Source organism: Cygnus olor, chromosome 15 (assembly GCF_009769625.2).
Source record: "Cygnus olor isolate bCygOlo1 chromosome 15, bCygOlo1.pri.v2, whole genome shotgun sequence".
In the NCBI taxonomy this organism is placed as follows: Eukaryota; Metazoa; Chordata; class Aves; order Anseriformes; family Anatidae; genus Cygnus; species Cygnus olor.
The window spans coordinates 10,789,470-10,803,880 of record NC_049183.1 but is presented as its reverse complement, the minus strand read 5'-3'; the positions used below and the strand labels follow the sequence as shown (position 1 = coordinate 10,803,880).

General features: G+C 36.0%; 1 protein-coding gene across 7 annotated transcripts in view; it reads right to left on the bottom strand.

The window, feature by feature from the left end:
- The window catches only part of LOC121078773 (transformation/transcription domain associated protein), a 92,256-nt gene that overhangs the window by 22,652 nt on the left and 55,193 nt on the right, over nt 1–14,411 (bottom strand). For 4 of the 7 annotated variants that reach the window (XM_040575299.1, XM_040575300.1, XM_040575298.1 and 1 more), the window contains exons 58-61: nt 8,371–8,562; nt 3,203–3,431; nt 2,727–2,992; nt 1,909–2,009 (exon numbers count right to left, since the gene is read on the bottom strand). In XM_040575299.1, coding sequence (XP_040431233.1) covers nt 1,909–2,009; nt 2,727–2,992; nt 3,203–3,431; nt 8,371–8,562 — 788 coding nt within the window. Of the gene's footprint in view, nt 1–416; nt 537–1,908; nt 2,010–2,726; nt 2,993–3,202; nt 3,432–8,370; nt 8,563–14,411 lie in introns of all 7 variants that reach the window. The other 3 variants (XM_040575302.1, XM_040575301.1, XR_005824734.1) reach the window with 2 other exon arrangements.

The following is a 14,411-nucleotide window of genomic DNA, read 5'->3' as shown; positions in this document are numbered from 1 at the left end:
CTGTAAAGTTTTTTAAAAGATAGGTTTTTTATAAAAAAAATATTAGCTTGTAGGGTTACAGTGATAAAACGTAAGATTACAGTGATAAATTAAGATGTATAGCTATTGAGATGAAATAAGAAGTAACTGTCAACCAAAATACATATCTGTTTCTATGTTATACAAATTTTTTTTTTCAGATGCTTTCTGCATCTTAGGTTGAAGTTTTGAAGCACAGTACCACAGAAGCAACCTGATAAATGACTTTTTATCACTACTTCCCCTTTGTAAAAACAGGACTTTTCAGTAGATTTTCTTTTCTCCCTCTCTACTATCCATCATTCTTGACATCTGAGATGATTTTAAAAATGGTTTCTATCACCTTCCTCAGCAAATGGGCAGCACAGAAGAGATGCAACACCAGAGGTGACCTTTACCTTCCAGTTTAGTTGACACACAGGCGATCAGTAGCCACAAATTCTCAGGTTCAACACTTGGCCATTCTTCCTAACTGTAACCTTCCTAACATCTTAACCCCGTGTGGTGCTTGAAAATGCCTGTATGTTTGTTTATTTGCAAGATTAAGAAATTGTAAGTAAATCAGAATCATGTTTTAAACAGACTCCAATCTATCCTGAAGAAATGTATAAATACATTTTTATATGTCTTTTACCCTAACTGCATAAATTTACTAAAATAAAATTTAAAAAAGGGGTCCGGGGAGAGGGAGATTTTCTTCTCTTTACACCTCAACTGAAACTAAGCTCGTTTATAGCCATAAGGAAGCCCATTGCACTTTCCATTAAAGTAATTACATTCTGCCTATTTAAAATTATCTCTTGCATCCACAGAAGATATTCATCATTTCCAGACTTAAATTGCTACATGTGGTTGCAGTGTACAACTTAAAAACTGATGGATTTCATTTTGTAAGCGTCCACAATGTAGCGGTAAAGGAATTATTCCACCTAATACTTAACATCTAGCAATACTGCCATGAAATACTATACATACAAAAAGCTGCTAAAATCTGAAGGTTGTTTTTTCTGTAACCACTCAATAAAATTTGACTGCTGAAATGCCTGTTTACTAAATTAGAGAGAGATCTTCCTAAAAGTAGCAAGGTGCCTGTCAGCATAAAGCAAAAATACCAGAAAGCTGGTAGTTTGAAAGCAAGACCTAGAGCTGGGTGTTTAATTGCTGTAATGCAAGCTGTCTCCAACACATACCACACTCATTTTTTCAATTCAATTATTTGAATTGCAGTTTTTGTTGCATTTCCATATTGCACGATACAGCAGATTTTTCTACAGACTCTGAACTATGCCATCACACATTTTCCTATCCCTTGATCAGTTGCAGCTGCTAATAGGACACATACAATGAGCATTGAAATAGAAATGAAGAGAAACAAAGACGTACGCTAGCTTTGTTTAGGTAGCCTCTAAGCTTGTAGACTGAGTAAGATTTTTTCCTTGGTTTTATATGCGGCACTTACTTTGAGAATGCAATTAAAGTAACCTCCTTTTGTCAACTACACTAATACATCGATTTGTTAGATTAAGACATCAGTTAGACGTCAGTTTGTCTACCTAAGTAGTGACAGAAACAGGCAAAAAGTATCTTACACTGCAAAGCTTTGGCCAGAAGTCTTCTCCCTGTCTCTTCCTTTTGCACATCTCTAAAAAAAACTGATGTAATGTCTGCTTTCACTAAATTTTTCCTACAATACTCAGAAATATTACCTATCATTGCATCTTCAAACCGAAAAGGAACTTTCGCATACTTTTACTTTCTTATACAGCTGTGCCAAATTTTAGGCTGGTATAAACATATGGAACAACTTTCCTGCTCAAATACTGTGTTGAAATACTTCAGCTGCATTTCACTCAGATATGTGTTAATGCCTGTTCCAGCCAATATACTTACTTGTTTATCTGTGCCAAGAACATTCCCTTCAATGCATAGAACTCAGCAGTCATCTCCTTGGTGAAGTACTTCAGATTAGTTGATTCAATAACTTCAAGACCCTGTTAAATGAGTCTTAGTGAAAAAAACTTTCTAAAACTGAAGTTTTCATTAAAATGAAAATACCGTTAAAAAAAAAGTCAAAATATCCTCTTGAAATTTCAATAGAAGACAAATGAAAAATAAATACTACGAATTTTCAGTATTTTTAGTTTAAAAAAAATCTAGACTAACAACAATTCTAACTTCTCAACGTTCTATGCAAAACTGTTAGATACTATGGACAACATTCAGGCGATGGGTTACCACTGCCACCTTGAAGTTTGCTGACCTTATAATCATATGTCAGGGTTTTCTGCCTACAATCATGTTTTTTCTCCTTCCCTTCCAACTCATTTTCACTTCATATGCCAGCACCCTTCACTCATGAATAAGTCGCTCAAAAACTTTGATTTAGTGCTTCAGTCAGTGGTGCAACTGTGCTGTCCTTTTGCAATTCATGTATTTTACAAAATAGACAAATGGAAAGGACTTTGAAGATTTCAAACTACGTACTTCCACTTTAGTTTTTATTTGGTTAATTTTTAAAATTCTCACAGTATTCAGTTCAAAAAGGACAATAACTGCCTTTGACTAACAATGTTACTTAACACTAGACGTGATAAAACATGACCAACAAAATTCTGGCGCTGTTCTGTACACAGGCAGTTTATTTAAATCAATACATCTGACGGCCCTTATAATCCTCAGTAACAACTTCAGAGATAAAGCTACCATACCTGCATACATTCATTTTTGCCCATAACTCCAGCCAACTGAAGGTAACATTTAACTTGCTGGCGAATCTTCTGAAAGCAGTCCACAATGGGTACAGTTGGAATTGTATGAATGCGACTCAGTATGTCCAGAGCTACGTTGACCAGCCCTTGTTTTCGAGCTATCTTTCCATACTGGATAATTGCTGATGCAGAAGCATGAACTCCCAACATAGCATTATTGGAACTAGGATCATGCTGAGAACTATTCTCGTATGCAGTTACAATGGCTAGAGACAAAACATGAAACTTTTGTCAGTATAAATGAAACCATACATATAGCAAAATCTTACACAATACATACGAAATTATGACTTAATGGAACATTTAAATGGAAACTGGATAAAATCAACCTTGTTAAAATCAAGAAAATTATTGCATATTTAAATAAAAAGAATAGAAATAACTTATTTCAAACAATGTGTTGTCTGGAAAATTACATGATGAATGCATGCTGGACCAGGCAGTTTTACCCTGGTAATGATGCTGTCTCCACATGAAAATGCTGCTCCAGTGGGATAAATCATCTGACACAATAGGTAACCTGTTCCTCCAAGTCTTTACAACAGTCTTCATATCATGTAAGCTGTTGTTCCTTCCTAGATTAGTCGGTTGCAATCCTGCATTTATTTGGGCTGCTTCTTGAAGTTCAATTATTTGCTGTGCTGCCTACAAAACATTACACAACATAAATTATCCTAAAGGACAGTACAATACGTGAGACAATAGAAAAAGATCCTTCTGATGAGTCCACTTTTAAATCATCAAGTAAAGATAAAACTATGCCATTTGGGGTCATTATTTGCACAAATGACCATTAATCATTCTAATCATTAGGAAAAAAAATAAACAAATCATAATGCAAGTTTCACTCAACAATTCGGTTACTGAACAGAAATGTTATATTCAGCCACTGAGTCACCAGCACAGAATTTATACCAATGGGTGTCTATATCTAACAACCAAATTATTTTATAAAGTATATGAATGTGACAAAGTACCTTCTGACACGCTTGCAAAAGGTCATTGCATTAACTTCAGGCTCCCCTCCTCTGAAGTTCATTTCAGGAACACCTCATTCTGACAAAACCTAAACATCCTGGTTGCAAACAGACACCGCCAACCTATGGTTAATGTGTTCTTTCTATAATGCTATGAGTTTGCTTCCAAGGTTTCAGTTGGGGAAGCAGTGACATGTCTTTCCTTAATGCTAGGCTAGTAAGATCAAAATTCCCTCATTCTTTCTTTAATTTAGAAAGCAAATGCTTTCACAAAATGGTAGTGGTCAAAAGAAAATAATCAAAACAAAACTTTTAACAGAACCTACTAGCATAAATTCCCTAATCATGATCTCACCTCTTAATAGAAGCTTGAATGTGCAGCAACACTGCATTCCTGAAACTATTAAGACAATCTCCAAAAAAACTTAACTGTGATAAATCACTTAGGTCAAGAACGCTTTTTTTTCCACAAACATCTACTACCCTCAAATTAATGAAAGGAGCAAACAGGAGGTGGCAGTAGCCTCAAACCTACTAAAGGCAGCAGACATTTTGTTAAACTTCAACAAGTTGAAGAAGAGGCCTGCAAACATTAAAGGAATTTAATTACCTGTAGTACAATAAAACCAATGTAGTATTCTCTAAGCTACCTCCCTGGCAGATAACAGTTGTATTCACTGTTAATCAACAAAATAAGATAACTACTTAAAAAAAAAAAAAAGCCATCCAAATTTACACAGTGAAATCTATCGAAACAAAATAAATTAAACAAAGTAATATTTTCCTACAGTCATCTCAGTATCAGCTCTCACAATAGCTTAACCTTCATCCTACACCCATTCATCACATAAATTTAATTTTCTCACAGGTATTTAATCACTTACTATCTGATATTTAAAAAAAAAAAGTAATTACCGCAGTGCAAATTCATGGCTGCATTTGTACCTCTGTCAGTCATTGCCTAATTTATCATTTCTTCATGAGGGATATATACATATTAGATTATTTAAAAAGGTTATTTTAATTGATATCTGAAAGCATTTAAATGCTTTATTTAGCAATACTAACCCTTTCATGCTGCAGATATTGCCCATCCGTGGGAGAAAAAACTCAAAACCATCAGTGAAAACTTATCAAAAAGGAATTAATTTAGTCAAGAAGTCTTCCAGTTGTATATCAGCTCAAACAAATGAAACCTTGTACAATTATTTATATCTTTCCTATTTCTTGACAGCTTCTTCTCAATATGGAGAATTTTTCCATATTCATTTACTCTGTCTGATGCATCAACGTATATTATAAAAATTCAAAAGCGTGCTGTGTAAGCTCTACCCACAAGTACAACTTAGTGGGGGTACCTTAGATCATGTGGATTTAGGTACTCATGAATCAAACCAGGCCTGACACACAGGGTGAACTACTCATCCTCTACAGAATTATGGAAGCCACTATATTAAAAAGAACTTAGAAAGTAGTATCCTCTGCATTTGTGTGGGTAAGGTTCATTCACAGTTCTCTGAGCACCGGTCCATCAAGAAATGCATCCCCTGTTATCAAATCTCAGATCATACTGCACAGAGATATCCCACAGTTTCCCCCTTGGAGATGAAAGGCTTCCTTCACTGTAATGAGAGCTAATCTTTGACAGATGCTTGTTTATCAGGATGCCTAATGAGGGACGCAATCAGCCCTTCAAACAAATTACTGGCATGTTTATTCCCAATCACATACTGCATGACAAACTGAACACAAACTCTCCCCCAGCCCCACTTCCACGCTCTGGCTACAGCTGCACAGTCCAAATTGGAAGACACTAGGTTCCTTTTCAAGAAGCTTCGGAAAGCAACTCAAAGCCAAATCCCATTTCTTAGAGATGCGGTTAGGCACCTACTTCCATTCAATTATACTTGGCAATAACATCTACTCTCAGAAGTTCTTCTCTTATAGTTGTGAATTACTTACATAATTAAATCCAAGAGAAAGCAAAAGGGTAAGTGTTGACGTTTCATACATTTAAAAGGGAAGAATTTATCCATTTCTGTTACAGTGAAATGTGTGAAAGGACACAAGCCATACACTTTTCACCACTTTACATGTTATTTCATCTCTTGTAATTAGTAAACTGCATATTCTATGTGATCAAAGTTGTACCAGCTGCTTCACAAAAATATTTCTGGAAGTCTGAAAAAAGAAACAGTCTCAGCAAGTTCTCACAAGCTCTTCCTGACAGGACAAGAAACAAGTCTTCCCCTAATTTTCTAAGTGTATCATTTCCCTGAGAAACATTTATGCCAAAGAGAAAGACTAAAAACAGAGAATTTAAGCATATCTGTTCTTTAAACTGAAGTGCTAGCATTGCACAAAAAAAAATAAAAGATTTTTCACAAGCAAAAATAAAGACGTATCTTGTGCACAATACCTTAAAACCAATATACATTTATATAAATGCTGGGAAAATTCTTTGCTTTGTAATATTCAACAATTTGAAGGCTAAAATATGGGCTGGGATAACCAACTGGAAAGTTACTCATCCTTTCTAAGTCAAGGATTCAAGTATGCACACAAGAATTTATTTAAACATTTGTGCTGGTAAAGATCATGTGCAATATACTGCAGTAATTTTACAGGACAGTATGAAACTGAAGTTACAAATTTATGCCCCTATTTAAATGAGCTTGCTAAAGAAATAAGCCAATAACTACAGGATGATACTCAACTTTGGGAGTTTTCTTTTGTTGTTGTTGTTGGTTTGGTTTTGTTGTTGTTTTGGGAGATTTTTTGTTTGTTTTGTTTTTGAAGTTGTTGTAACCCTAAATTAATTAGCTGTCCCTCATTTCATTCTGGACAGGACAGTTTGCTGCTTCATTGCCAGAATTCTGCCCTTACTTTAGAATTAAGCTCCTCTCAAAACTTTACACTCACTTTGTCCAATTTTTTTGTCCAGAAAACACACTGATCTCCTTCAAATCCCAAAGAAGTAAGGCCACAGGGCTCCCCGCTCTTCTGAATCATGAATTCTGTTCCTTCGCGGTTCATAAAAAGCCCTTGACGAAGGTCACCACTGTCTCAAATCTTCTAGCTGACCTATTCATATAAGTGCTCTGTAATACACTGGAATTAAAATGAGCTAATTAGTTGGAAGCAGTAACCTCTTCCATCAGCACAAACTTGTAAGGCATGCACCCACATGTAGGCACGGCGAATTACTGGAATATGGCCTCCCACTCAGACCAACAATGTTTTATTTCCTGCAGCTCGCATCAGACTAGCTGAGGGGAGCCACGATCACTCTGCCCAATGCACAAGATCTCCCTGACTGTGAAGCAACATGATTTAGGATGGGAATTCTTCATACCTTACTTCAAGATTTTAAGTCAACGTTGATCAGAACTGCCAAATGACCTTGCCAGACAACTAATATCGCTGCAGACCAACACATGAAGCTTTGAGGTACAAATTAGTTTAACCAACAAAATCCACTCTCCTTTACAGCAGAAGCTGTATACAGGTCTCTCCCTGTCCAATAAAATATCACATAATTCGGAGACTATATTCCCTCCCAATTCCTTTCCCTGATGCTCTTGATGACATCTGCTATATTCCCAAGGCCCACTAAAAAAAAGAGAAATAATGGATGTACCAAACTGGGCATTTTATGTACTACAGAAGCTTTCTTTCTACCATTATATTCAACACCGATGTGCTCACAGAACCACATAGCAGGCTCGACCTGCTGTTCTAACTTTCCAACCCGAGTGCCCTTGAAGGAGCTCAGAGGGCACACCAACCCAAGTCATCTGAAGATCTTCAGATGGCTTCATCCTGCCATAAAAAAGGAGCAGACAAAACCATTTTACAGCCTTACCAGTAGAAAATGGCTTGGAGAATGGCAAATCAGAACATTTAGCAAAATAATACGGAACTGACAAAAAAAACACAAAAAACAATAACGTTCGCACTGCCCAGAGCTTCATCTGAAAAGTCCTTCACTAACAGACCCTTAAAGCTTCTGGTTCTTTGACCCTAATGCTTAAGCCACAGGGATGTTCAGAACTTGCTCAGCAATACCAGCATTTCTAAATACGCTTTTCCTTTATAGGGCATTGACATTTAGCTTAGATTTAAAAAAATAAAATAAAATTACACGAGTGGGTTACAATTGACAAAATTCCATACTGCATTTAACACATTTTCAAACTAACTGAAAGAACACTTTGGAGGTTATTTCAACATTTCCACAAGTAATATAATGTAATAATATACCTACTCAAAATGGATCTTACTTCAAAACCCACTGAATGTTCAAGAATTCCAAGTCCGCAGCACATAAGCATTAGCCCACAAAGAAGGCTGAGCCATTTGTCAGTTTTTAAATAGCTACCTCTATACGCCACAAGCAGAACAAATTCAGGTGAACTATAAAGACTTTCAAAGGAATCCCAGTCAAAATGCACATTCCACAATTTTTAACAAAGAAATACCATTAGGAGAACTAATCAGTACTATGCGTACTAATCAGTACTATGAGTATTTTATACTCACAGTTATTAGAAGTCCTGAGACCTGGTACCAGAAAATAACTGATTCAAACAACTCTTAATTCTCACCTGGAGAAGGGGAGTATGAACATGGGAGACTACGTGAGGAAGCCTTCTCCACTCCCGAATCGCCAGACTACTCGCCATCTCCACCAGGCGCTCAATGAAGTTAAGCTGCTGCTCTTCAGGATGGCAAATTGCTAAGTATCCTCTGTACATGTTCACTTTCCAAGCCATCTCTTTTGGACAACTCAGCTCCACCTGGTAATGGAAAAAAGTCCAGTAAAGATTATTCATACTTAAATGCAACATTTCTGATGTATTTTTTAAAGATTTCTTAAACAGGTTTATTTTTTGTTTTAAAAATACCACACTAAAATATCAACATTTCTCATTAGAGGAGCTTAGGCACTCTAACAATTATTCGTTAGGGTAGGCTAGCAAATAAATTGCAAACTCAGCACAAGCAGTTCCTTCGCACAGCCTGCTGTTAGGGTATTTTTTAATCTGACGATTGTAGAGTAGCTCAGAGACAGCTGAGCAAGCTGAAAGCAGTCTTGCAACAGGAGCATGAAGCTCACTGCAAACCAATTCACCCTGTAAAGAGAAAAAAGATGCTTCTCAGCAGATAGTCTACTACCTCTGAAATGCTTCGGGGGCTCCAGAACAAGTAATGTCAACTTCTCACTTAAAAGGATCCCGCCCCTATCTGTCAGCACATTACACCAGCATTATACTTCCTAATTGCATCCTCTAGGACATTACTAAATTGATGAGAATAAACAACTGATTTTTTTTTAATCATCTACAAGCAACCTTCCCATTTATATCAAAATAATTTCTGAATACAGGTGCAAAGTCAGGTGGCAGTGATAAAACAATTAAAATACAATTTTAAACCATTTTTTTAAATCCTGGAAAAACAGAAATATGGCAACTAGAAACAGCAAAGCACAATTGTTTAGCAACTGAATTCTTATTTTACAGTAAACATACACGTAACTAAATGCTTAACTGCTCCCTATCCGACACCACGGGCCTTAAATCCAGAACTCATTTGGTTTCTCATTTTTAATCTTCACATCAAACTTTTTTCGCCCTGATATGCAACACAGAAATTCCTCTACATTATCTCCATGTTGATATACTGTATCTTAAGCATTACGATTGGTTTTTCTGCTTATCCTCAACTGACTTTTATGCCTGAGCCAGCAGAGAGAAACTGCCAGGTAGCAACCTTACACTTACACAGTGAAAATAATCTCTTTTTTATTACATTATCTGCTGGATCATTAAACACAATGGCAATGTGAGCAAATGGAAATGAGTCTTGGGTCCTATCAAAGGCCACATGGTATTTTAATAGCTCAACTTTAATATGTAGATTATTAAAAATGTTTCCCAAAGATTTATGAAAACTGATACTATCTGCCATCTTTTCTGACTCTTCTGACCCATGGATCAACAATGGAGCTTCATATAATCGAAAAAACTTGTATGCTAAGTAAGTTTTTTAAAACAGGCGCATTAAAGAATACCAATACAGTTGGGAGTAACCAGTGTAGCAGCATAGAAGCAATTATTCTTTCATATCCTAATATTTATGCAAACATGTGTCCTGACACTTCTTTTATAAGAACCTGAGTAGCGCCAAAAAAGCTCCATTTATGGCTTCAGCAACATCTTCTCTTTAGTCAATTAGTGAATGTCTCATTACTGAAAATATCTCGTTTAATATAACTGCATCTAGAGCATATCAGCAGTTACTCGTGGTTGTCACTTATACTCAACTCAATTTCCAAAACCAGAACCTATCTGGCATGATCTATTTCATTCTGTTCTAACTCAAGGCTTAAAATATATTGTACAATATAGTTCTTGTTTTAGGCTTTAAACGTTTCTCAAATACCATCACTTCTATAATTACCCAGTAAAGTTGCATACTTTAAACACAAAATACCATTTTTTAAAAGAGCAAAAGAGTTAATCAAAATGTAAATATGACCTATTGGATCATTGTTGTAGCTGTAGTACATACAGCTTGCTACTTAGAGATTTAGTTTCACATGGACTGAAAAATGATAAAAATACATCTTTAGAGACAACTATTTAATTTGAACCATCAGTACTACAAGTATGGGAAAATTCAATTTCAAAATGTTGCAGTGGTTGGACACCCTTAATTTAGGTTCTAGTAAAAGACAACGCTGCCTTTAATTAATTAAACAACTTTTTCAGTTTTCACAGTTTAGCCTTTAAAAGCAAAACATACGGACTGCATACACCTGCTTTCCCTTCTGACAATAGGCACTGTTATAGAAGAATAAACACTACATTGAAAAAAAATATGTAATAGTCTGATTTTGAAGAAAGGAAGAGAGACATACAATTCGACATATTTATCATGCAAGAATAAGTTGTCAGAATGAAGCATGCCATTAGGATATTTTGTATACAGAAACTTAATCCTGCAAGGTACTGGAATTAAAAGATGCTCAGCATTTTTCATGTTTTATCTTTTGCAAATATTATGAAAGTAGACAGCCAACTGACAATTTGACATGCAATATTTTTAACTGCTGGGTATTGGTTCAAAACTTGAACAGTAATGATGAAACAATAAAGCCCAATGAAGTGTGGGACTAATTCTCCTGGCTAAGTCTCTGCAACATGAAAAAATGCTGCCTAAGTCTCTTCCCAGAGCTTTGCCAGTAAAAATGTATTTTAAATATGCAATTTGCTCCCTTATTCCAAGCTCTGACATCTTTAGCAGAATAATACCAGGAATGTCACAGTATATAGCAACACTGCAACGAAGATCAGCAAGTTCCTTTCTACTTGTGACTTAATGCAGTGTTCTCACCTTTCAGTAATTTGTTCTACTGTAATCAGTCCTACATCTGATTTACGTTTCTACATTAACTAATCAAAGACAAACAACTCTACTTACTATGAAAAGAAGGTGTATTTCCTTAAAATAATAGTTGTGGGGTTTTTTTGTTTCTTTGTTTTTTGTTTTTTTAAGTTTTCAGTCTTCTATAAAACAGTGATTTGGCATACAAAGTTAAAAAAAATAATAATCCCAGAAAAATCTACTGGCAACACCAATACCGAAGTCTGTTGCTTGTCCCAAGGCGCCCGAGATGGATGCACGGCCCTACACTTTACTGCAACCTCAGGAACAATAATCATGGGCTGATGCTCATGGGATGGTTCTTAAACCAGTCAGGAAAAAGATGCCTGAGAGGGTACAATGTGGAAGAATTCCTCAAAATTTGCTCTCAGATAGAAAAACATCTACCTATGTATTTTCTGTCGCATCTTCTCAGAAAATAGGGGTCATTCTATGCATGTTTACCTAGCCATTTAAACTTTATTAACAGGAAAAAAAAAAAAGATATTACACTTGGAAAGAAAAGGATCTTGAAGATTTTGATCTTTTGATATGTTATCTTCTATATGCAGTGTGCCCCCTGCCTTCAAGCTCTCCTGTAACAGGCAGAACTTTATGGAGCGTTCATACGTCAGGCACACAGCACAGAACATGCAGGCTCATGAGTGAAACCCAGGAAAGGACAAAGGAAAGGTTAAATGTTTTATAAATGCAAGTCGTTTAGCAAAATGAATCACAAGCAGAACGTAATAATGAACTTCATAATGAATCAGGAAGGTCAACAGCAGGAAAGCACAAACCATGTATTTTATCCATTACCAAAGGAGGAAGACAACTACTTCACCTGCTACACACAAGTTCCTTAGTTCCTAACAAAAGCCAGCTATGGTGCTAGTTTCTAAATGCTATATAGCAGGCAGGGCACATCTCTGCTACTTCAGATGAAAACTATGCCCAGAGAGAGTGTGGCATCTCAATCCTTGGAGATACTAAAACTCTACTAGAGAAGACAACCTGATCTACTTGCGCCTTCTCTGAACAGACCTCCAAAAGTCCCTTCCAACACAAATAACTCTAGGATTCAGTAAGCCTGGCAGTAAATTATAAAAATATAGCTATTAATGCATTAAACCTTTGAGGAAGCTTTGAAACATAAGAAAAATACAACTCATACTTTGATTCCACATAAGATGAGAGATAAGATAAGGAGAATATGGAATGTGGAAAAATCAAACAAGTAGTACTGTCATAAACGTGTATTTTAACAAATCTTCACAACATTACGATAATTACTTCTAGCACGAAACCTACCACAAATTGTCATGGATTTGAGAGGAGAGAAAAATACTTGTTAGTTTCCTTTTTTTTTTTTTTTTTGCTTCTTTTTTACTTTTGTTTTAAAGAGTGTAGAATTAAACAGCACCACTTCATGAAAGCCTGCTCTTTCTCACAAATGGTCTATATAATTGTTTTTGTTTGTTTGTTTTTTAAGACTTGCATGTGTTCTGGTATATATCATACACCAAAAAATAGTTTGGGAACCCATTTGAAAGTCAATTATCTAAAAGCTAAGCATGACCTTGTGCTTATGCATTACGATTCTATTTGTTTCATAAACCTATTTATGTGGATTCAAATTACTTTTCCCTCAGAAGTAACCCATCTCTTCCTGCAATCCTTGTCATCTTCAAATCCAGTCCCCATCTCTGTCACTGCCCATCAGTTCAAACTGTCTCCTGCACTGCCAATCTCAACAATGCATGCTGCAATATTTAATTCAATGCCTCCTCCTCTCTGAGGGCTTTACCAAAGGAAATTACTTTCTTCATCTCTGTTCTATAGTCTATCTACCCAGTTTTGTCTTCATTAAAGTAATGATTAGCAGCATAATCTGCAGCGTACATCAGCCTTTCCAACCAATGGACACAAACTCAGATTTCATGTGTTGCTTTTTCAGGGATTTTTTTTGCTCTTTTAAACACCTAGCAACATTTTGCCATATCTAAGTCTGCATATTAATGATGCATACAGGCTGCATTGCTTCCATTTAAGTAACGCATGAATGTAAAGCTTCAATTGAAATTATGAATTATTCCAGTTAAACCAGTTCTAGTTTTCTGTCTGATGTCTGGAAGCCACCTTCAAGTTCTTCACATGCAAAGTAATTTAACAGCATAGAGAAGGGGGAGAAAAAACAACCAACCAACTAAACAAAACCAAACCAAACCACACAACTTCACTCTGTGGCATTGCAAAAATGCCCTTGCCGTAAGTCTACAGACATAGAACTCCATGACTCCAGAAGACAGAACAACACAGTTCAGGCAAGAAAGGTAAAAAAGGGCAAACAATACTGCAAAGAGCAGCTTTCATAACCCACATAGCACTTAACTTAACACAGTGCTGATCCTAACGCACAGATTCACACAATCTGCTGCACATACATTCAACGAACTATGGCCACAGTTGGATCTCTGAAAAATGATTTGAAAGATGTTCAAGAAAAAGGCAAGAGACAGGCAGAAGCCACACGTGTATATTCTGAAATCTCTTAACAAGGATTTTGAAATAGCTTTACAAATATTCCTTAGATAACACTAAGGTATTACATGTAAACCAAATTTAGTTGACAATTCCCTGACTCTCACATTTTTCACACATCATAATCTCCCCTCAAGTGCAGTGCAGATGAACAGAGTAAATTGTGTTTAGCAGTTTTATATTTGGACAGTGGAAGTTAAGAACACTTCAGCTTTGCCTTTCAGGTGCTTAAGCAAACAAAAACAGAGGCAATGTTTTTTGTTTTTTTTTTGTTTTGTTTTGTTTTTTTAATTATTATTCCCTTTTAGACCTGGAAACAGTTACATTGTCTACAGACAACGAGCCAATGACTGAAGTATTTTCTTATTTTATCCTTTTATGAAAAGGAACACTTGTTCCCATAAAGGCATAAGCTGTAAAAATGTCCCTCTCATCCCCCATAAACCTTTGAGTTGAGTTTTATCTAATACCATATACTTGCAAGGGTCCCATCCTAAGTTTCTCCATATATCACTGCCAGCACACACTTCGGTGGCAAGCATTTGTAGCTTTTTAATAACTCAGCACCATGCACCAAATCTTTCATCTGCCCCAACTAAATTTCTTACATTGTACAGCTTTATAAAGAGAGAAAAAAAGAATCAAGTTCATCTTATGAAATGACATGCTTCAATTG